The sequence below is a fragment of the Mustela nivalis genome (assembly GCF_964662115.1).
Source record: "Mustela nivalis genome assembly, chromosome: 9".
Lineage (NCBI taxonomy): Eukaryota > Metazoa > Chordata > Mammalia > Carnivora > Mustelidae > Mustela > Mustela nivalis.
Window position 1 is genome coordinate 50,802,330 of NC_139028.1, and position 25,345 is coordinate 50,827,674.

General features: G+C 37.4%; 1 protein-coding gene across 4 annotated transcripts in view; it reads right to left on the minus strand.

The window, feature by feature from the left end:
• Nucleotides 1–6,249: 6,249 nt before the first annotated feature.
• Nucleotides 6,250–25,345, minus strand: part of TMEM135 (transmembrane protein 135) — a 250,030-nt gene continuing 230,934 nt past the window's right edge. For all 4 annotated transcript variants that reach the window (XM_082749023.1, XM_082749022.1, XM_082749021.1 and 1 more), the window contains 6 exons: nt 22,645–22,812; nt 19,583–19,646; nt 18,543–18,619; nt 11,567–11,665; nt 10,432–10,499; nt 6,250–8,598 (listed from right to left, as the gene is read on the minus strand). In XM_082749023.1, the coding sequence (XP_082605149.1) occupies nt 8,466–8,598; nt 10,432–10,499; nt 11,567–11,665; nt 18,543–18,619; nt 19,583–19,646; nt 22,645–22,812 (609 nt within the window). In that variant the 3' untranslated portion in view covers nt 6,250–8,465. The remainder of the gene's footprint in view (nt 8,599–10,431; nt 10,500–11,566; nt 11,666–18,542; nt 18,620–19,582; nt 19,647–22,644; nt 22,813–25,345) is intronic.

The following is a 25,345-nucleotide window of genomic DNA, read 5'->3' on the forward strand; positions in this document are numbered from 1 at the left end:
TTTATTTTCGTTCTTCCTGGGATCAGTGCCCTGCAGTGCTTGATATCCAGTGTCTGAAAACTATTGTTTTATAATACATATTATCAGGATTTTTTGTTTTTGTTTTCAGGTGAGAAGATAGTTCCAATTCTTGTTCGTCTATCTGAGCTGCAAGTAAACATCACAACCAGTTTTGGAGGCATGATTTTTATTACAATGTCATATGAGGACTTCTAAGAGAGAGGAATAAAGATGCCACTTCTTGGCAGGAACTGTTATAGTCTGAGAAAAACAAAACAAAACAAAACTTAAAACTTTCAACTCTTGGTGATCTGCACTCAAATCCCGGTACTGTCACCACAGGCAAATTACCAGCGAGGCAAACTGCCTCCCTGATTCCCAGTTCTCTCACTGGTAAGAAGGAACCAATAATATCTACCTCATAGTTTGAAGGTTTGAATGGGATGTAAACCATCTACCATACATCATAGGCACCTCATACATTTCACTACCCTTCCTCCCCCCTAAAAATGAATATCAGAAGAAGCTATTTGTTAAGGATCTGCTACATTGTTAAGAATCCCACACTGTTCTCAAATATCTAACATCCTTTCTGTCATAGGAAAAGAATAATCCTAATATGCTACTGAAAAGCCAGACATGAAGCCTAATTCTAGGAAAACTGCCTGGGAATTTTCACCCTGTGAAAATGAATGGGAAGGAAGGAACTTGTGTTCTGCCCTGTCTACTTCTGGTTTAGATTTGGCAGTTTTTAAAGTGGGGAACAATCTAGAATTCCAGCTCTGTCGGAAAAAAGCAAACAAATGAAACAGATGACAAATCATTTCTCTAAGACCTGAAGCCAAACTGGCTCCAGTAGCTGCTGGAATGGCAGCAGAAGCCAATTTCCCGGAGTATTTACAAAATCATTTATAAGGATAATATTTTCCAGACTTTTACAGGGATGGCTAAGGGTGGACTTTTAGTCTGCTGACTCCACAAAGTTAGCATGTATTCTCTCGGCAGTTGCTGAGATCACTGCCTCCCACCCTAACTCTCCCACCCCACCCCCCAAGAGAAAGGTCTGGTTTAGGCACAGAGATGGGGAATAAGCTGTGATCCTTGCCCTTCAAATATATACATCATCTTCTCAAGGAGCAACAGGTGAGCACAGCTAATGAGAATCAAATGGAACATGTTTTATGGGAAATATTAGCAAACTGCTTTAGGAAGACAGAGATTAAAAGATCAACAAAGCCTTCAGAGAGGTGACTGACTATTTCAGGATACACGCTGAAGTGGAGTAGGAGAGGAAAAGAGAGCATTCTCAATCAAGGGAGGAAGGGATACAATGGGAAAAGAATCTGAGGTCTGATCTACAAAGGATGGGAATGTGTCAATTAGAAATGTTTTTAGCTGGGTTGTAGGGCAGCTCTATTTTTAACTTTTTTGAAGAACCTCCACACTGTTTTCCAGAGTGGCCATACCAGCTTGCATTCCCGTAGCAGTGTGAGGGGGTTCCCCTTTCTCAGCAATGGCCATAACAGCCAAACTACGGAAAGAGCCCAGATGTCTGTTGACAGATGAATGGATAAAGAAGATGTGGTACATACACACAATGGAATATTACCCAGCCAATAAAAAACAAAATCTTGCCATTTGCAGTGATGTTGATGGGAACTAGAGGGTATAATGCTAAGTGAAATCAGTCAATCAGAGAAAGACAATTATCACAGTATTTCACTTACACTGGAATTTGAGAAAAAAAAAAAAACAGAGGAACACAGAGGAAAGGAGGGAAAAAGAAAATAAGACAAAATCAGGGAGGCAAACCAAGAAACTTCTAATCATAGGAAACAAACTGATGGTTGCTGGAGGTGAGATGGGGGGGATGGGATAACTAGGTGACAGGCACTGGGGAGGACACATGACACAATGAGCACTGGGTGTCTATGCAACTGATGAATCACTGAACTCTACCTCTGACACTAATAATACACTAAACCTTAATCAACTGAATTAAAAAAAAAATGTTTCCCATTCAAAGAAATAAAGAAACAAAGAAAAAGAAAGGTTTTTAGCTGAACAGAACAGCCTCCTTGACTAATAGAGCCTTAAATGATTGAGGTTTGTTTTCTCAAAATTCTCAGAGGTATGTGGTTACTGGCTTTGATTCAATGCTCCAGGAATGTCATCTGGGAGGCAGGTTCTTTGACCATTTTTCTGCTCTGACATTTTTAACACAGTGGTTTTTCATCTTTATACTTTTCACCTCGTATCTGCCAGGTTGTTGCCACAGATCCATATCCCATTAACTAGTGTTCTGAACAAGAGAAAAAGGAAGAAGCTAAAAAAGCTTTACTTAAATCAGGGAGGGAAAAATTTCCCTAGAGCTTCCCAGATTTCCCATCACATCTTACTGGCCCAAACTGGATCACCTGGCCATCTTTAGAGAAAAGGATGGAAAAATACCTGGACAAGAAGAAAGGAGAGACATGGAAGCCCTAGAAAAAGAAGAGCCGAGCCCCCTGAGCTGGGTGTGTTGCCGCTTTAACAAAGTCCGTGCTCCGTCAGAAGAAAAAAGGATTAAACAACCATTAGGTGAGGAATTAATGATGAGCTGCAACTCACTTCCGAAGTTTAGTCCCAAGTTACAGAAAGAGTTCTAGTGGGGGAAAATGCCTATATGACTCCACTCTACCTCTAAGTTTTGTAGATTTACTTATCCTGCCTTCTTAGGTCTCAAGAAAATCCTAATTCCTGAGAATGGCAAGCTTTAAAAACTGCAGAATCAGATTCAGAAGCTACTGAATTTCTTTCCGTTGTTTTGTAGATTTTACTGAGATTACAAATTTTTTTATTTCTATAAAACCTCTTTTAAATACACTGAACACATTTTCAACTCAATGAGCAGACACCTGCTGGCATTCTTAAGCATGACAAGGCCGGCCAATCATTCATGCCATCAACACAGAATACCCCGATGAAGCCAAGCACTTTGTCAGTTAATACCTAGTCTGACCACTGGCCTCCGGTCAGGTTTATATCGATAATGCTTGCAGACATGCCCCACACTCTGAAAACTCTGAGAAAGATCCCCATCCCTCCTCTTTCACAGACTGTCTCTCTTCTCTATGCCACGTTTGGTAGTGCACCCCTGTCTCCCGCATCACTGGAATATAACTCCCGATAGCCCCACTTTGAATGAATCCCTCTGGCTCACTTCTGAGGGGAGAGGAGAGAAAGAGAAGCTAAGCTACCTCTCTTTCTAGCACATTCCACAGCATTCCTTGAGGCTCTTCCCTGACCAAGAGTCAGAATGATGCTTATGTCTCACCTTCAGTTTCCTCTGAAAGAAACAGGAAAATGAGAACTTTTTTTTTTTCCTCTGAAGAACTCAAACTGAAGAAATAAGGGGCATAAATGTGGCATAGGCCTGGGAAAGTAAGAAATAGGAGGGAGGAGGGGCGGAAGTGTGTGTTCAGTCTCCTCTCACCCATCCCTTTCAGCACCTCACCCTCCTAACGACCAAGGAACAATCTCATGCTTTAAACTCTGGTGGACCTTTGGCCCCAATCCATCCCAACAGCCACAGCATCCTCCTGTGTGACCAAAATAATCTGAAAATTCATTTAAGGCGTTGAATGATAACTGAGACACTGAGTCTCTTAGACATTGAGGAAGGAGACCTCCAAAATTGCCTGGTCCAAATTAAGGACAGAGGAAAGTAATACTCCTGGGTGATCTCTGCTAATACAGGCACACAGGTCCACCTGCAGAGGGCCGGACCTCCCCAGCCACTCAGAGCTGCTGAGGCTTGTACGGTGTGTGCCAAGGATCACCCACAGCCTGGGGTTTTCTTACAAGGTTAGAAAGTTATGCTTTAGGTTGGGCAAGGGAAGGCAAGCACTAAACTGAATAAACAAGCAAGTTGTGGTGGCTTGAGAACTAGAGAAAAAGCACAAATGCTCCTGACCTGATGCCTGGGCTGTGGACCAGATGGGTGTGTGTGTGTGTGTGTGTGTGTGTGTATGCATGCACGCGCACGCCTGTGTATTACTGGGATTTTCAGGTCCAAAAGGACAATGCATAAAGTCCAATACATTATTTCACTTAGGACGTACCTGATGGAGGAAGATGGGGAAAGAAAATGGAGAAGGTATCAGGAAATAGGAAATGAGTTCTCGCCCCTTCCACGAAGCAAGTCTGATGACATCACAGGGTTGTTGAGAAGAGGCTGACTATCTTGAATTTAAAGGCTCCACATTCAGAGGAACGTCTCTTTCCACATGTGTGCAATTATCTTCTGTGCCTTCAGCCTAGGAAATGTGGAGCTATAGCACTGTCCCTGAAAATGGTTATTCAATTTTCATGATCCCACAAGATGCCCCCACCACACCAGATGCCACCCAAGGGAGCAATGGCACATTCACCTTCAAGGAGCATAGTTAGCAGCATGGAACACCAGGAAGCAGAAAAAAGGCCAGGGGCAGAGTGATGAGCAGTGAGGAAGGGCAACACAAGGTTAGACATAAAGATTCTAAGGCTGGGAAGGAGGAAAAAGAGAAGAGCTGGGACAGAGAGGGGAAGAAGGAGAGAGAGGCCACGTCAAAGAGCAAGAAAGTGGTACCAGATATGAAATCTTTCTTCCAATTCACCACGGCGGGAAGCTTAAAGCCACACGGGTGCTCAGTGCCCTGCCGCAATCCTAGGATACATGCTACATCACGGCCAACTTCCTGCCCCTTCTCTGCTTCCAGAAGACACACACCTTTGTCAGTCTCCTTTCTTTGTAGTCACCCTTTTCATAACTGCAGAGCAACAGTGAAGTCCCCTGGGCTACAGCTGAATCAGAAACACAGCCTCAGTCCTAGGGTCCCCATATCAGAGGCTCGAGGGAAGCACCACACCCCCGGGATCCATCTCCAAACCCTTGATCTCGGGGTCAGCTCAGTGCTGGACACTCTTTTCCTTGCTAAGCGCACAAGAAGGCACTGCAGAGCAAGCGAACACACCGCCAAAAAAGGAGCTACAAAAAGGAAGGCACAGGCTTGAGGGAATGGTCAGAACAGTCTCCTGGTGTCCACAATTCAACTAATCTTATTTAATCACAGTCTCAACCTAGCCCTGCAGGAAACATTCATTCTTCACACTTTTTCTGACAACATTTTTCTTGATCACTCATCTTCCAGTTACCCTAGGTTCTCTACCTGAAAATGAACAGCAGGTGGAAAAGCAGCCACAGGTTAATTGTTGGGAGAGATGAAGTTTTTCAGGTATCTGCGCAGTTCAGAAATGAATACTTTTGTCTCTGCGGAACAAAGAAATCATCCACATGAGAATGATCTTGTTGTTCGGACAAACTGCTTTGTCTTTAGGATAAAAATAAACCACAAAGAGAATTCAAGGACTCTGTGGGCGTGGTGGCCTCTCTGATTCATAGGTGGTAAAGGCCAGGCCAGGGCTCACAGTGAGCACGTGCTCTCTGGCCCTGCAGAGAGACTGCTCCGAGCAGGTGACAGAAGCCAATGGACGAGGCTTCTTGTGAGTAAAGGAAATTGATTTTCACTAACTATACATTGACAGGGGACTAGAAACTCAGGGCTGTGATAAAATACAACCAGAATACAATTTTGTAGCTCTTAACGACAAAATCAAGTGTTAGCTTAGACGCAATCCACAAGGAAATACACAAGCTTGACAGGAAAATGCTGTGACAACTGGCCAGTTTAGGTTTCATCATACAAGACATGTTCGTCATACAAAAAAATAATAAATTATAAAATCTGAGAGCAAAGAGTAAAAAGATAGAATTCTAAATTAAATAACCACGGACTAAGCAACAAATGAAGGCCAAAAATAAACTAGAAATCAACCAAGTGACAACCATGTCCAGAGATCAAGACAAAAGTTACAGAATTGACCGTACGATTTGTGAAACAACAAAACGTGGTTTTATTTCGGACATGAGTACTAAAATGGACTCAAACTATCTGATGAGAAACTGGCAAGAATCTAATAGATTGGAGACAATCTGTTATCTTGCAAACTCAGTCTTAACTGGGTTAGTACTACCTCTAGGATTTTATTCACGCAGGAAATAGCAATGAAACCACCATAATAAGATGCCCAGACCAACGCACTGTCTTCCAGACTCCAAAAAGATGTGGGAAAAGCTAAGGGGGCATATCCAGGTTTCCTGCAGTCAGTTCTGATGGAAACTTACCATTAGCAGGATGTCTTCAGTGTATAAATGGACTAAAAAACACATTTTGGAAAGGACATCTATTTGGCTTTATTTATGGTGCCAAGCTGTCAGTCGATACCTGATTGGTTAGAGGTAGAAAGATACCCATTTTGATTGTCTTCAGGAACACGAATGGTCTCTTGTTTTCTCAAATAGCTACACTTTGCAGGCTGCCTCAGTGAAATCAAATCAGACTTCTCTTTTCACCACGGCAAATTAGGTAACTATTTGCCCAAGCTATACATTCATTACTGTATTCATGATGCTTCATGATGGTTATTTCATTTTACATTTTATATTAAAACACGACTAAGTTTGAGAAAAAAGTAAATCATAGAAATGTGCCTTTTGACAGTAAAATTTTACTGAACAATCTCATCAAATTTCAGTAGATTTGTCTTTTAACATCATAGCCTTTTTAATATTAATAAAATCAGTAACTTACAAATTAAAATGCTTTTCTTTAAAGCAGGCAGGAAAAAATTATAAACATAATTTCTAAATAAAGAAAATGAGGGGCAGGAAGCAGTGCTTTCTACACTGCTATAATACTTCATTTTTAAAAGTAAACACAGTACCAATTGTCATTTTGATTCCAGTGAATAAAAACTTAAAACTTAATTTATTAATGAATTTTGAAGTCTGAAACCAAAACGATGCCTTAACAGTATTATCTAATAGAGAAGTCAATTCCAAGAAGTTAATCACAATGCAGAATTTTGATCTAATTAAAGTGGCTCTCTCTGTTACCATGGTACCAGAGTCTGTCTTTTCGTTGGGTTTCAATTTGCCATTAACCACCAAGGATAGGATTACATGTAAACAGAAATATACAGGGCTTGATGAAATTGAATATGGAGGATCAAGCACTTTTAAAGTCTGGGTTATAATCCTCGTTGCGACACAAGTTCTACTGTATAATTAATTTACAATGGCCTAAAACTTTACAGCAACAAAACAATATTAAAAAAATATACCATCATCCCTATTTGTTATATTAACTATAGACATCATAACCAATTAAGCCTTTTATCAACTTAGAAAAGTAAAACTTTTCCCTGAAATACTCTAAAGAGTAATCATATTTCAATCACAGCTGTCCTGAACTTATAATCAACAGTGACTCCATTTTGTCACTTCTTTTATTCTAACAGGAATAAAAATGGTGACAATAAGTTTTTGAAAAGAGGCTCGAGAACCTGAATCCCGTTAGTGATGAAATGGCCTTTTTTAACAACCGGATTTTTACATTGTTTGTAGTTGTAAAATATCCATTGTGTAGGTAGAACAGTTGAAAGGGAACAAAATGACAAACTTGCCAAAACCACTTGGGATCCCTTCTAAAATCTACAATGGCAGATAACCTTAGCCATGAAGAATTCAGTCCTAATAAATGAAAACAAACATCATAAACCCATAAGAGGTTTAGAAACAACCTCATTAGCTTTTAAATATTCAAGTGAAATGCTTCTGCAAAAGATTAAAACACACATTTCAACTGCATCAGGTATGTCCATTTCCATTTACTTCTAACCTGCCATTAGTACATAGGTTCACTGGGCTGCCAGACAGCCCAACTCATCCTGGAGAGAGATGAAGCTATCATCAGCGGAAGAAGACAGGGATACCACCACATTTATTCAAACAGCATAAGACCCGTCTTTGCATCCCTGAAGTAAGAACGGCCACCTTCTTCAATTAAATTGCTTTATACTAAAGCAGCATTGTCTGTGAAGAGTTACTTCATATCTATACATTTTACTACTATAGTTACCAATTTAAAAGCTAAAAAAAAAAAATACAGACCAAATCCATGTACCCGTGATCCTTTGTATCCTAAAATGTAGAAATATTCTTAGTTTTAACCAAGAATTATATTGGAATGAACTAAAAACATCTTTTAAAGTAATTTTAAGTATATTCTTGTTACTACATTTCTACATAGATTATTTAAGTTTGCTTATGGACATAACTTAATCAACAATATAGCATCATGTCAACCACTACAGTGTCCCAGAATCAGATTCCGGCTACGAAAGGGTGCTTAATTATTAAGCAACACCTTCCTAAAAAGCTTCTGTACTTCTGATTGGTAAGAAAAACAATCAAACAAAGAGCAACTCTCATTGAAATAACACTGAAGTTCAAGCTCAAGACTCCTTCTTTGCGATTCAACATAATTGACTCTTCAGAAGAAAATAATGAAACATTAGGTCACATTAATAAATTACAGTCATCTTCAAGAAAACTCGATGGGCAACTCTGGTGTTACAGTCGTATATCTCGGATCCAACCTAGGGATAAAATCCTGAAAGTGTTTAGATGCACCAGTACCAAAAACATCGAGGACTTTTCGGTTCATGACAGCAAATCTGCAAAACAGAGGACACAGTGAACAAGCATTTAACGACGTTTATAAAATAAGATGGTTCACTTGACATGTCTTTCATTGAATGGGAAAACAGAAAAGACTGACACGACAAAAGACTCAATGGCCGGTTCAAAAGTCATACTGATCCTCTACCTTAAGATTCCTGGTGTCATATTTTCTTTGAAGAGATAATGATTCCCCAACCTGAGACCCCCAAGACTCCCAGAAGACCCTTTCAAGTTCTTTCTACTAGATTATGTCAAATAGAAAAACAGGCTCATTATAATTTTTCTGATGAATGAAATCACAGGAAACAAACTCAACAAATGACTGAGCTTAATATTACCAATGAGGCAAAGGTATTAAATGTTATTTCTTTCATAATTGACATTTTGAGGTCTTACAATCCACACAAAACACACCCAAATGTATAAGTATTTAATGATTAAAGGGAAAACAGCATACAGGTTTGCAAATTTCTAATAGACACAACAAAGTAAAAGTATACCCTCATTTTATCCATCACCTAACTTAAAAGATTAAAAAAAATCTTTTGAAAGACACTTATTTAGCCAATGTGCCAGAGGAAACTGTGTCTCTATGCCTGGTCCCAAGCATTTCTTCTGGGGAGAATAATGAATTTAGTTTTGAACACTGGGCCACTGCCACTATTCCAAGAAAAATAAATGTAACTTTCAGTGCCTTTCCAAAGTTAAGTTCCCTTCCAAAATAATCAGCTGGAAAAGCTTATTAATAGGCAAAAAACTAAATGACAAAGAAATAAATGATTAACTAATAATAACATAAAGGACAAACCGAAATCATGGCTTACAGGAAGACTGCTGAAGCCAGGTGACCTGGCTCAGATCCCATAGATCCTTCATCTGCTGTGTGACTCTGGCAAGCTAGCTTACCTCCATGTGCACCTCAGCTGACTCCCACATAAAATCAGGATCTTAAAAGTACTTATCTTGTAGAGCTACTTTAAGGATGAAACACCTATGCATGTGTCCCTGTGTTGTAAGTGTATGTGTGTATCTTATAACCATATCTGGGACACAGTAAGCACTACACAACTGTTTGCTATTAAAACTATGAATGCTAGTGATATTAATAACAGCTGCAATTTACTAAGTGTTTAGTAGGTGCTAAGTGCTCGATTTTCCCACAATCATACAGAAAATATATTACTGTTTCTAGTAGGGAGAGAGAAATGGAGGCTCAGGAGGGTAAACAACCTTCTCACCAGTGACACAGCTAAAGGTTATCAGAGCCAGAGTCAAACCTAAGTCTGTCTGACTCCAAAGCCCACAGTCCTTCTGTTAGGTCAAGCTGCCTCCCAGAGAATTAGATTAAGATCAGAAAATGCTAACAAAAACAATGAAGAACAGAATAATAAAGGCAGAGGAAATTATGCTTATAATATCAAGAAAGAATAGGATTATTCTTCCCCAAATGGAAATCATTCAATTATTTAGGCAAGACTGCTAATAAATCTACTTAGCATTTTTAATCAAAAAGAAGAGATCAAAGACTTTGAAAGTGAGACTTAAGTGTGTTACGTAGCAACTAATGAGCAGTTTTCAGATAAACACAGAACTTTCCTACAACATTTAAAATATCTCAAATAATACAGGGAAAAGAAAAGTCAAAATAATGTTCGCTAAAAGAAGGCCCCATGTTGTTCTTGTTAAGATGGTCATGTTTGCTTTATACGTAAGAGGCCTACTTGACCACTAAAAGAATATTCCCTCAAAAAGATGGAAAGACTCAAAATCTGTTTTGTGGCAACTGCTCTTTCTCTATGGTCAGTTACAACGTCTCCATCACTTACTTGCCCTTGGTGAGCCTTAAAAGGAACTTCCAGTAAGACGGCCGCAAGGTCTGAACTTCCATGACAGCCTGTGATTAGAACATTTCAGTCTGAGACTTCTTTTAGTCAATAGGAAGGAGGATTAGTTGTATTAGCCAAAAGTGCATTTTTATCTCCTATTTTTACTGCTCATGTATTTTAAAAGCAACAGTGATGAAGATACAAAAATACGTATCTAGGTTTAAGTTGAATAATTCTTGAGAATCTTTGTAAATAGGGCCTCCAATAAGAATACTGCTTATACTGAAATAATAGTTAAGTCACTATTATTAGGAAAGCATTAACTGAATACTCATTAGGGAGCTGTCACTTCACTAGTTATAATGAGTTTATCAACCTGGTAGCATTACTCTGAAAAAGTACAAATAAAAGTAGTCCCCCAAATTTTACAACAGCCCTAAAACCATGAACATCAATAATGACAACTACAGAATTTAAAGAAGTTGAACAATGTTTCTAATAATCTAGATTCTACCCCATCCTTGCTGCCTGAGTAACACTGGGGAAACACAATTATTCTTATTTATGTTCATGGTATCTTCGTTCCTCTAGAAGTTTAATTAAACTGGGCATTCTAGGGGCGCCAGAGTGGCTCAGTCATTAAGCATCTGCCTTCAGCTCAGGTAATGATCCCAGGGTCCTGGGGATCAAGCCCTGCTTCCAGCTCCCCACTCGGTGGGAAGCCTGCGTCTTCCTCTCCCACTGTCCCTGCTTGTGTTCCCTCTCTCGCTGTGTCTCTCTCTGCCAAATAAACAAATGAAATCTTAAAAATAAAATAAAATCTTAAAAAATAAATAAATAAAATAAAATAAACTGGGCATTCTAGCCAAAGTACTAGAGTAACAATTTACCTATAAATTGCACTCTGTTTAAACCTAAAAATTACTGTGTTCAGAAAACGTGCCTTGGCCCATTAAGTTAACATGTTAACGATTTGAAACTCAGAAGCTATCCTGGTTAAAAAAAAAAAAAAAAAATTAAGATAAAAGGTAAACTATAACCAATAGAAATGTTTCTAGGCCTTTATTTTCCCCTGTTGGTTTAATGTACAGAAATAGAAATAATTCTATTTTTCATTTCAAAAAGCTATACTTACCGCCTGGAAGCAAATTGCTGTAGAGATGGAATAGATGATAGTATCTGCATGGGGAAAATAGGGAACCTTTCCTGTTTCAATGCCTTTGAAATACATTGTCTGGAATGAAAAACAAACATAATCCAAGATTTATTTAAAAAAAAAAAAAAAACCCAAACACACACAACTTTAAATAGCATGAACAATACGGTGGAGCAATATATTCACTCCCTGTCTACAACTATTTTTTCTACCTTCCAAATACTCATTATCCTTTCAGAGCTCAAATTACAGGTCCTATCTTCCATGACAGAGTTAAGTGTCAGCCCTTTCCTTCCCGCGTTCCCTCACCCGAAACCTGAGACACCAGTAATAATACTTTTCTGTGAAATTCAGTAACTTTTTATTGCGACTTCTTTTATATCATTTATCCTTCAATGCTTTTGGTCCAATGCTCAGGTCCTCCCTTCTCTGCTGTAACTGTTCACTCCCTCACTCACTTACTCCTTCACTCAACATTGAATGGTGTTAATCAGTGACATGCTGGGCAGGACGCAGAAGCCTGGGATTTAAAAATGAATATAAGAACATCTAAGTTGGTGCATAAGAGAAATAACAAATGCACTTAGATGTATAACTATGTATATATATTTATTGTGTGTGTGTAATTTTTTTTTTTTTTTTTATGGCTCCCCGCTTAGGAGGAAGCAAACTACTGTGTCTAGGACAAAGGAGCAAAGAGAATCTCAGAAATGACTACATTTGAGTAGTGCTTCTCAAACCACATGCAGGGAGGAAAAAAAAAATTTTTTTTAAATCTAGTTGTCATGGCTTGATGCTTTCATAATGCAATAAAAATAAATTACTAGAAAAATACAATTTAAAAATACAAAACTGAACCAAATTTTCCCTCTTATATTCAAAAGACAAATTACTCTGCCAAGTTGCTATAGAAGTTTCCAAATGCTTGTTCTCAATTTCTATACTTATCTCATCCTCAACCGAGGGTCTTCTTGAACTAAAGAACATGAAAAAAATTTTTCCCCTAAAAGTTGTCAATACAGCTGGTTTTTATTTAATATTCATTACATAATCATGCAGCATTTTAATAAAAAATTAATTTCAATCTGTAAGATAATGTACAAAGAGTTATAATCTACTTAGGAAGGAACATATACATGGGCTGGTATTTTGCGAATACTATACAGTATATTACAAGGAATAGGCATATTATAGTGCGTTCTTGCTGACAAAAATCAAAGTCAAATGTGGTAGAAGAGCATCAAAGAAACATGTGAAACAGGTATTTCTTGATACATGGAATAACTGTTTTCCTAATTTCTTATAATAAAACCTGTCTGTTGAACCTGATTCTAAGTTAATGAAAGGAGGAAACCATATCCTATATTTCTGTATACTTACCAGCACCTAGTACAGTAATGGGGACATAATAAATATTAAATAAATACATCTTGGAAATAATTTTTTCCAAGAAAAAAGGTGTCTAGTCGGCTTTTATTTAATATTCATTATTAAGAGTAATGCATCCCGGGGGAATTCTACCAAACATTGAAAGAAGAACTAATTCCTATTCTCCTGAAACTGTTCCAAAAAATAGAAATGGAAGGAAAACTTCCAAACTCATTTTATGAGGCCAGCATCACCTTGATCCCAAAACCAGGCAAGGATCCCATCAAAAAAGAGAGCTATGGACCAATATCCTTGATGAACACAGATGCAAAAATACTCAACAAAATACTAGCCAATAGGATTCAACAGTACATTAAAAGGATTATTCACCACGACCAAGTGGGATTTATTCCAGGGCTACAAGGTTGGTTCAACATCCGCAAATCAGTCAATGTGATACAACACATCAATAAAAGAAAGAACAAGAACCATATGATACTCTCAATAGATGCTGAAAAAGCATTTGACAAAGTACAGCATCCCTTCCTGATCAAAACTCATCAAAATGTAGGGATAGAGGGCACATACCTCAATATCATCAAAGCCATCTATGAAAAACCCACCGCAAATATCATTCTCAATGGAGAAAAACTGAAAGCTTTTCCGCTAAGGTCAGGAACACGGCAGGGATGTCCATTATCACGACTGCTATTCAACATAGTACTAGAGGTCCTAGCCTCAGCAATCAGACAACAAAAGGAAATTAAAGGCATCCAAATCGGCAAAGAAGAAGTCAAATTATCACTCTTCGCAGATGATATGATACTATATGTGGAAAACCCAAAAGACTCCACTCCAAAACTACTAGAACTTATACAGGAATTCAGTAAAGTGTCAGGATATAAAATCAATGCACAGAAATCAGTTGCATTTCTCTACACCAACAGCAAGACAAAAGAAAGAGAAATTAAGGAGTCAATCCCATTTACAATGGCACCCAAAACCATAAGATACCTAGGAATAAACCTAACCAAAGAGACACAGAATCTATACTCAGAAAACTATAAAGTACTCATGAAAGAAATTGAGGAAGACACAAAGAAATGGAAAAATGTTCCATGCTCCTGGATTGGAAGAATAAATATTGTGAAAATGTCTATACTACCTAAAGCAATCTACACATTTAATGCAATTCCTATCAAAGTACCATCCATCTTTTTCAAAGAAATGGAACAAATAATTCTAAAATTTATATGGGACCAGAAAAGACCTCCAATAGCCAAAGGGATATTGAAAAAGAAAGCCAACGTTGGTGGCATCACAATTCCGGACTTCAAGCTCTATTACAAAGCTGTCATCATCAAGACAGCATGGTACTGGCACAAAAACAGACACATAGATCAATGCAACAGAATATAGAGCCCAGAAATAGACCCTCAACTCTACAGTCAACTAATCTTCAACAAAGCAGGAAAGAATGTCCAATGGAAAAAAGACAGCCTCTTCAATAAATGGTGCTGGGAAAATTGGACAGCCACATGCAGAAAAATGAAATTGGACCATTTCCTTACACCACACACAAAAATAGACTCAAAATGGATGAAGGACCTCAATGTGCGAAAGGAATCCATCAAAATCCTTGAGGAGAACACAGGCAGCAACCTCTTCGACCTCAGCCGCAGTAACATCTTCCTAGGAACAACGCCAAAGGAAAGGGAAGCAAGGGCAAAAATGAACTATTGGGATTTCATCAAGATCAAAAGCAAAGGAAACAGTTAACAAAATCAAAAGACAACTGACAGAATGGGAGAAGATATTTGTAAACGACATATCAGATAAAGGACTAGTGTCCAGAATCTATAAAGAACTTAGCAAACTCAACACCCAAAGAACAAATAATCCAATCAAGAAATAGGCAGAGGACATGAACAGACATTTCTGCAAAGAAGACATCCAGATGGCCAACAGACACATGAAAAAGTGCTCCATATCACTCAGCATCAGGGAAATACAAATCAAAACCACAATGAGATATCACCTCACACCAGTCAGAATGGCTAAAATCAACAATGAAATGACAGATGCTGGTGAGGTTGCGGAGAAAGGGGAACCCTCCTACACTGTTGGTGGGAATGCAAGCTGGTGCAGCCACTCTGGAAAACAGCATGGAGGTTCCTCAAAATGTTGAAAATAGAACTGCCCTATGACCCAGCATTTGCACTATTGGGTATTTACCCTAAAGATACAAACATAGTGATCCAAAGGGGCACGTGCACCCGAATGTTTATAGCAGCAATGTCCACAACAGCCAAACTATGGAAAGAACCTAGATGTCCATCAACAGATGAATGGATCAAGAAGATGTGGTATATATACACAATGGAATACTATGCAGCCATCAAAAGAAATGAAATCTTGCCATTTGCAACAATGTGGATGGAACTAGAGTGTATCATGCTTAGTGAAATAAGTCAAGCAAAGAAAGACAACTATCATATGATCTCCCTGATATGAGGAAGTGGTGATGCAACATGGGGGCTTAAGGGGGTAGGAGAAGAATCAATGAAACAAGATGGGATTGGGAGGGAGACAAACCATAAGTGACTCTTAATCTCACAAAACAAACTGAGGATTGCTGGGGGGAGGGGGTTTGGGAGAAGGGGGTGGGATTATGGACATTGGGGAGGGTATGTGCTTTGGTGAGTGCTGTGAAGTGTGTAAACCTGGTGATTCACAGACCTGTACCCCTGGGAATAAAAATATATGTTCATAAAAAATAAAAAATTAAAAAAAAAAAGAGTAATGCAGAATTTTAATATAAAATTAACTTCAATCATAGGAAAATGACTGCCTATTATGCCATAGCCACTAATTCCACAAAGGACACCCTAAGTTTAAATTTGTAACTTTCTGAATTAAAAAAAAAAAAATCTCATCTGCACACTTTACCTCTAGTTTCTTTTGCCAAGACCCAATATGGCCTACTGATTTAAGAAAATAGCTACACCACTGCTTGGCTTAAAAAACTCTAGGCCTTAGGGAAGCAGCTACAAAACACACCTTTTACAAACTAGATCTCGATACTAGATTTCCTCAGTGTCACAGAATATATCTTTGCTAGCTAAGGGATACGTTCTTTCTTGTACTCTCCTCATCCTCTCCATTAACAAGCCCTGTCAACTCTGTCTCCTAAACATACACCAAATTTGTATTTCTCCTCATCCCTCCTGCTACTGTCCCAGCACAAGCCACCATCTCCTGCCCAAGAATAACAGTCCTCCCAGCTTCCAGTCTTGCCTCTAGTCTATTCTTTACAAAATGGCTAGAATATTTTCTTCTTCTTAAAACATGAATTAAATCATATCATTTCCATGCTTAAAACCCATGCTTAAAACTCTCCAATGACTTCTAATTGCACTGAGAAAAATATCAAACTCTCTTTCTTTCCCTTCTTCTTCTCTCTCTCTCTCTCACACACTTGAAAAAAGCAAATATGTAATTCTCTTTATGTTATTAGGATACAGACTTTCAGTGAGGTAAAATTTTTAAGAAAATCAAACAAGTTAAATAAAATCTGTAATCTTAACTTTGAATTGGGAATATCAATATGCTCCTTATTTTTTCTTTCTCTAAAAAAGGGTGGAGGGGAGAAGGATTCTCTAGCTCTGTTCACTGGAATGGCCAAGAAAGCTTACCTAGCCAATGAACTTCTGGTATCCAAAGTTTCTAAATACCATTTCCCATGAAAAGAAATTAGTGGTCACTGCAGAAATGGCTGATTCTATGCCTGGGGCAGGAAATGGCCAAGATGAGCCTGGAACATCTTGTTTTATCACAAAGTGAGAAAGCTACCAGAGATCTAGGCATTATATAAAAAAGAAACAGGAATCAACCTGTAGACACTCTCATGGTCAAAGACAGGGCAATGAGTGCAATGCCTGGGTCGAAACAAATCAAGTATGTTAAAATTCATGTCTTTAGGATGACACGTGAAAATAAAGACTCACAGGTCAATTTTGCAAAATGCCAAAAACTAATTCATTCTGAACACCAGTAAAGAAAAGGAAGTAATCAAGCACTTTATTATCACTTTGTGAGCAAACTATTTCAAAGCTGAAACAGCTGAAAAGGGAAAGTTCTTTTTAAAAGAATTCCCACTAATAGCTACGGAGAAGAAACAATTATAGATTATGACCATTTTGTAACTCTCAATGAAATAAAAAGACCCTGGCAATGACTATTAATGGCTGCTAAAACAATTAAGTGAAAGCCTAATAGGAATCTTATGTTGGCTCTATTTTTTAACATTTATTTATGTTAGCTTTATTAATACTGAGCCCACTGATCAATCTTAGCAATCAAAAAGGGAGACAACTAAACATTTCTGGGCTTCCTAATATGATGTAATGGGAACTCAAATACACAGTAAATGTGAGCTATTTCTGTCCCCCTCCACCTCCTAAAAATTGAACCTGAATTGCTTAAGCCTCTAGATCTAATGAACAGTTTACAGGAAATTTGTGGGTTAAGGAAACATGTTAACACCACCAGTGAGGATATGATCAGCAAAATCCAGAATGTGGGAATTCCACAGACCTAAGAACCTAGATCTTCAACAAATAAATGGCAAGGAAAAAAAGAAAGAGGTGGGAAAGGAGAGTTGCTATTAAAAACTAAAAAAGAGACTTTGGATCTCAAAACAAAGAGACTGCAAAAAGACATCTACGAGATTATCAGTGAGAATATAAGCTCTAACTGGATATATATTGATAGTAGAAAAGAATGACAAGGTTTTCTAAATGTAGGAAAACGGTATTTTGATTACACTTTGGTAGTACTATTGATCTTTCTTTTTTAAGATTTTGTTTATTTATTGACAGCACAAGTAGGCAGAGAGGAAAGCAGAGAGAGAGGAGGAAGCAGGCTCCCTGCTGAGCAGAGAGCCCGATGCGGGGCTCCGGGATCATGACCTGAGCCGAAGGCAGAGGCTTTAACCCACTGAGCCACCCAGGTGAACCGATCGGTTTGTTTTTAAGGCATCTTTATCTAGAGTTGGAAGAAGTGATATGGTGTCTGGGATTTGCTTCAAAATAATCCAGGACTTGTGGAGTTGGGGCAGTAAAGATGGCATGTGATTGGTCAAATGCTGTTAACTGCTGAAGCTGTAAGATGGGTGCATGAGTAATGGTTACTTTATTCTTTCTACACTTGTATATATTTGAAAATAACACACATAAAGAAAGAGGAAGAAATGGGAGAATCGATTTATTTTTTTTTTTTAAGATTTTTATTTATTTATTTGATAGACAGAGAGAGATCACAAGTAGGCAGAGAGGCAGGCAGAGAGAGAGGGGGAAGCAGGCTCCCCGCTGAGCAGAGAGCCCGATGTGGGGCTCGATCCCAGGATCCTGAGATCATGACCTGAGCCGAAGGCAGAGGCTTAAACCACTGAGCCACCCAGGCGCCCCGGGAGAATCGATTTAATAAATACTTTCATAGACGGGACTTGCTCCTGTAAACTGGAATATGTATTTGTGAAAATCTTTATATTCTTTGGACATACACATGCATAAAAATGTTTGCTTACCTCCACCAATTTGGAAGCTAAATACATGGAAATTGTTGTACTTTTATAAAACATCATTGATACTCCTGCCAAAAATCCTGAAACAACAAATAAAGCAAAACTGGTCAAATCCCAAAGTATTTGTGGGTAAGTCACTCAGAAACGTCACTTCACTTAAGTAAGACAGAACTGATCTGTAGCACTGCCTTTTGTTATACAAAATCAACGATAGGAATAGACTTCATGACATTAAAATAGAGTAAGTATCATATGTTTTAAACTGAGAAACTGACTTGTAGAGTTAGGAACACACAGTTCTGATACGTATATTACAAGAAACTTTACATTCTAAATTTAACTTTAAAAACAACAGTGGTCTGACAAATATAATGATTTTCAAAATCATTTCTAAATGGAAACATTTATTAATCTATTCTTCTAACAGCTCAAAATTACTCCTAGTGCTATCATCTTGCCTCCCTCCATAGCAGTGCCTCCATAGCAGTGCCTCCATTCTATAAACGGAAGCCCAAGGCAAGAAGAGGCCAGGAATACTGCTAGCAGGTGTATTACCACTGAATACCTGAAAATTATTAATTTAACTTAAGTAGCATGTATGTTACAACTTGCATAAAATGTTAATCTCGTGTTTTAATTTTTATGAAATTATTTACGCTTCTAAAAAATAATTTATTTTATTGAACTATATGTAATGTGCTCGTGGCAAAAACCAGAATACTTTAAGAAAAAGAACTGCCTTTCCATTAGTCACAAAATTTGTTTAAGTTCTGTGTTCTTCTATGACACATTCCCTAGGATTTCTGGCCTGTCGCGGGCAGATGCCCAAGTCATTACACTGCCAATTCAAAACACCTGATGGCAAGAATGCCTTAACAGGTTAAACTTTGCAAATATAAAATGTTTGGGCGACTGCCTCAGTAGAGATTCTATTACAGAGAAAGAGAGATCCCTAGAAATCATATGAATTAGGAAACTACTCCTGCGTCATTCCTACCACTGATTGATACAATAATAACAACTCCGCTTTATCATTGCTTTACCGGCTACAACAGCATGCAGTTCATCATCCAGGTTTCTGACCCAGCGCAGGAAGCAACTAGTACCCTGTATCAAGAAGAAAATGCAATGACTTCAGTTGTTTCATTTCTAGAAAAGACGCATGTAACATCTATAATGAGTGAGTCACTAATAGAATGCGGAGGCAAACTGGTGATCCTATCCGAATCACACTAAACACATGATTGGGAAAATTATCAACAATAACCTGCTATAAAGCTATTGTTCTGCATAGACTCATACTAAGAAATCACACATAATATTTTTCTTGTCATGGTTTTTCAAAATGAAAGCATAAACTCTACTTTGCCTAGACACAGAATCACTCCCACTCTAACAAAGAGAAAAGCTGGAAGCCAGAATTCTACACTGAGAGAAAATATTTTTCAATATGAAGATGAAATAAAGACTGTCTCGGGTAGATAAACACTGAGAAAATTCATCATCTACAGACCTACATTACCAGAAATGTTAACGGTAGTTTCGCAGGCAAAAGGAATAGAATACCAGTTTAGATCTGTAAAAAGAAATGAGGAGCTCTGAAGATGGCAAAATGAAGATACATTTAGAAGACATTTTTTAATATTGTTTATTTCTATAGAAATCAATTAACTCTCTAAAGCAGTGGTCAAAAACTACAGCCCATTAGTCAAATCTGCTGTGTCACCTGTTTTTGTATGGTTCATGAATTAGGAATATTTTTATTCTTCTTGATGGATGAAATAAAACAAAAACACAAACAAAAACACTGTGATATGTCAAAATCTTATGAAGTTCTAATTAAAGTGCCATGGAGTTTTATTAGAATGTAACTATGCTCCTTGATTTATACATTGTCTATGGCTGCTTTCACACTATAGCAGAGCTGAGTAGCCAGGAGAGAGACCAATCATGTTGTCCCCAAAGCTTAAAACAGTTATCATCCAGAAGCGCCTGGGTGGCTCAGTGGGTTACGCCTCTGCCTTCAGCTCGGGTCATGGTCTCAGGGTTGCAGGTTCAGGCCCCACATCGGGCTCTCTGCTCAGCAGGGAGCCTGCTACCCCCTCTCTCTCTGCCTGCCTCTCAGCCTTCTTGTGATCTGTTAAATAAATAAATAAAATCCTTAAAAAAAAAAAAGAGGTATAAATAGTAAACCAACAGTGAAGAATGAATACAAAAAATATTAAAAATTGATAAAAATTAAAAATAAAATATAAATTTAAAAAATCCAGGAGGTAGAGAAAGAAAAAAAAAACTTGGGAGGTGGGGGGAATACATACAAAACAACTAGCAAGAAGAGCTTTAAGCTAAACCATATCAAAAAGTATATTAAATGTAAGTAGTTTAGATATACCAATTAACAGATTATCAAACTGTATAAAAAAGAACCAACTATATGTCATCTAAAAGAAATCAATCTTTAAATTGAAGACACGGAAAGATTAAAATAAAATAGTAAGACTATATATCAAGTATAATCAAAAGAACACTGAAGTAACTATATTAATATCAGACATTACAGACTTCAGAGCAAGAATATTACCTGAAATAAAGAGGAACATTACAAAATGAATAAAGAGTCAGTTCACTTAGAAGACACAGAAGAAATAGGGGTTGTTTCCCTGTCCTCTCAATTACATTCTTTTAAGTATGTTAACGGCACTGACAGTTTTATTTTCAATTGCATGTGGCTTTGGAACACACTGTACCATTATTTTTTGTAAGGTATTTTCTGACCTAGTTGTATTTTTCTATAGTTTAATACCACTACTAGTTTGTATTACCTGAACACAAAAATAGTAACAGAAATTAAAGCAAACAAACAAAAACATGCTCTGAGATATGCTGGATGGTGAAGAACAACCAACCTGGGACAAAAATGTTGGGGATAATCCACATGTAACACTTAAGAGTTTACATTATGAATAAATACAAACTCTATGACATGAGAAATGAAAAAGAATATGAATATAAACATAATTGCCAATACTGTGTCCTATTAACCCTTATGTATTCAAAGACATTAGAAATGTTTCCTAGTCCAACCATATTGAAAATATTTTCAATATTAGTAACAGTGAATAACAAGTAATTAACTAGTTTATCATTTGTTACTTCTGTTCTCATGTCCATTTCAAAATACTTCCCCCATACCTACTTTTTATAATAAATATTTATATAAAATGACACATAACCATCTTACCCAAAATGACTCCAAAATTCAGGTTTCCCAGCATTAATTTTTTTTTAGTTTAAGAATAAAGTGTGTGTATATGCATATAATTACCCTTAGTCAGCACATGTTCTACATTTGGAATCTACATTTGGAATCTACATTTAGATTTAGAATCTATATTTTTGATGGTTAATAAAATGTCAGTAAAATTTTTATATGAGTGATTCCCATTAAACAAAACACCATTACTTAAAATTTCAGAGCACTGTGTCATGGATGACTCCTACATAAGTGTTTACATGTGCGTTCATAAACGTGTGGGTATGCTTACAGGAACATGGAGAAAGGGATGGAAGGATGTTCACTACGGTTATTTGAGAGAGCACAGTAGGAGCAGAGAGTAGGTCAAAGAGGGATCATAAGTCATTGCTTATATAAGTTACAAAAGAAAATCTTCACTGGCTCAAGTGTTGATAACCACAAGACAGTCTGAAATATGTTTAAATTAATTTAATAACCAGGAAGGAAGTAGGATTAAGAAATACAAATAGACCAGATCTATTAATCCACTTTTGATGTCAGAAATATCAAGTTCATATTTTTTCAGTATCTACGTTATTGGGGGAAAAAGTAAGTCTTTGAGAGTCTTGAAAATTATGTATAAATGCAAATAGGTCTACACTTTTCAGCACTTTAAGTAACATTTTAAAAGAAGAAATTTCTCCTAACTCAATTCCTAATATACTGTGTATATTTAGAGACATTAAGGTATTTATGAATACAATAGAAAGAAGTATTTAAAAAATGATGGATGGGTGAAGGCTGTATCTCATTCTAGTAATAGCCATGTTATTTATTTCCCATTTTTCTTTCCTCTTCTGAAAGCCTTACCTTGTATATACTAACAAAAGAGCCTAAAAAAGCTCCAAGCTGGAAGTTTTCTTTATTGTAGAAGAGAGAAAATAGCCGGGATGGCTGTGTAAAAACATGCCTGAAAGCAGAGGGAATTCGGAGGCAGCACTGGATCAAGTAGCCCACGCTAAACATTCTGATGAAACCCTAGAGAAAATTGGGAAAAATTCTGATTTACATCCAAATTTCTAAGTCTGATAGACATTTTACTGTCGCAGAATCAAAACAGAACTCTAAATAAATAAATAACACAAATTTATATCAAAGTATTTTAAAAATTAAGCATTAAAGACCTCAAACAATTTTAAAACAATTACCTTAAAATAAGAGTAAAATTTTTCAGGGACTATACTTTCTTTGATTTTCAAAAACTTAAAAGTCTCACAAGCACTAGCTGAGCTTGTCTATGCACCCAACTTCCATTTCTTGACATCTTGTTAACACTGTTAATAGAGTTGTAATTCCTAAACCACAACTGAATTTTAGGGAAAAAAAGCACTATTCAAAAAAAAAAAATCACAAAACAAAACTAAAAAAAAAAAAAAAAAACAGTTAACAAAACCAAATGCTTTTTGGAAATTTTAAGAGAACTCTTCTTAATCATTACTACAAGTAGGAATTCTTTTGACAGAAAAAGTAATTTTATTTTTAGACCTTTGGTATCAACTTTTTAAATGATCAGGTTAAAAGAATTCTCCAGGAAAAAAAAAAATTGAAGCTAGGTTTTTATTTCTGTTTAACAGTATCAGGAGAAAACATCTCTAAAAAATGGTAGCTTTAAGGTATACTCAACAAAACCTGAAAAAGCAAATCCACTACAAAGGCATAAGCTGCCAACATTTTTCCATATTACCTGCAACTACCCATAGTGCAAAAGGGAAGAGAGTGGATGACTACTGTTGGTCAATTTCATTTCAGTAATTAGGGTAATAAAGTTTAAATGTTACTTCATACCGAGACTGAAAAATTACAATTAGCACAAAAGCAAATATTACATAAAAGAACAGTATTTTACATGATTCAACCAATACACCGTAATGCCTGTCTCCCATCCTCCTCTCCTCTCCCCACCAGTGGGATGGGAAAATGTCTACATTCCTGCTAAGTTCTAAAGGTCAGGTTTGTATCTTCCAGAGAACAGCCTTATTTTTAGATGAAAACTGATTTACTATTAAGAAACATTCATTAATTTATTTGAAACTATCTAATACCTGGTTAAAACATGAAAATTATGCTGCCTGACCAATTAGCATAAATAACCATACATTTGCTTAACTGAAAGTGCCCCGTATATGTTTAATGCATGAAGTGTTCACACTTTATCCTGCCATTAATAATTTAACAATATTAATCTAAGGATTCAAGGGTCACACTCATGCTCAATCTTTCCATGCTATTTTTTTAAAAATTTTTATTTATTTATTTGAGAGAGAGACAGTGAGAGAGAACATGAGAGGCGAGAAGGTCAGAGGGAGAAGCAGACTCCCCATGGAGCTGGGAGCCTGATGCGGGACTCAATCCTGGGACTCCGGGACCGTGACCTGAGCCGAAGGCAGTTGCTTAACCAACTGAGCCCCCCAGGCGCCCTTTCCATGCTATTTTCAAGAGATCCATTCATCCATCCATCCATCCATTCACCCTTCCATGTATTCAGGAAATAGCCACTGAAGTCCTCTTATGTGCCAACCACTGCATAGAAGCTGGGGTGAGGAGGACACAAAGTTCCTGCCTTCATGGAGCTTCATGCTCATTAGAGAAAGAGTAAATAAGGGAATAAATTAAATAGTTACAAATTACAGTATGTGTTGTGCAGGAAATAACCAAGAGTCTAGGAGGGAAATAACAGGCAGCCTATATTAAATTGGGTGGTAAGGGAAAATGACAGAGGATGTGATATTTAAACATACAGAAAAAGCAGGAGCTAGCATGTGAAAAACATTTGAGAGAGCTCGGACAGAAAGCAAAGACAAAACAGAGATTGGTAGTTACGAGGAAATAAGAAAAAGCATGAATGGAGCATAGCGAGTTGCAGGGAAAGCTAATTCATGTGAATATTTGCTCAGGGATGTAATTTAACATGTGGTCTAACTGAGCTGATGGAATAATGAGGTGTACTGTCAAAATATTTTACTATATTTGTAGAGTCAATTCCTCACCTACAGGTCTCCAAATAATTTTACATTCAAGGACAATATTCCAATTTATACCAAGTTTGTAGGACTGGTACACATTTGAAACAATGACTAATGTTTTCCTTCCTCAGTAATTCTGCCTAATTTTCTCATGTATTTTTTTTTAATAATCACTTCCCCTCTTCCCAAACTTTCTCAAATAACTGATTTAATCAGAGTGTTTTTCTTAGTTCTCCTCCTGAAGTCTCCCCTTAAATCAGAATTATGTCCACTTGGGAGGCAGAACTCCTGTCTGGGAGCTGGCAGACACTGAGGCTGCCAGCAACACTGCTACCCTCCCCCACCCTGCCTGTACTAGGGGGGCAGGAAATCAGATCTGGAAGGAGTGTATCAGAAAACATCACACAAGCGAAAAAATATTCTATTCCTTTAACCTCCGCTCAGACCTTCAGGAACAGTAAGGGTAAGTGCTGGGTGGGTACATACCACCGTCAATATCAAACCACAGGCACTCGCATTCAGAAGCACTTGATAAAGTCCCACTCCCC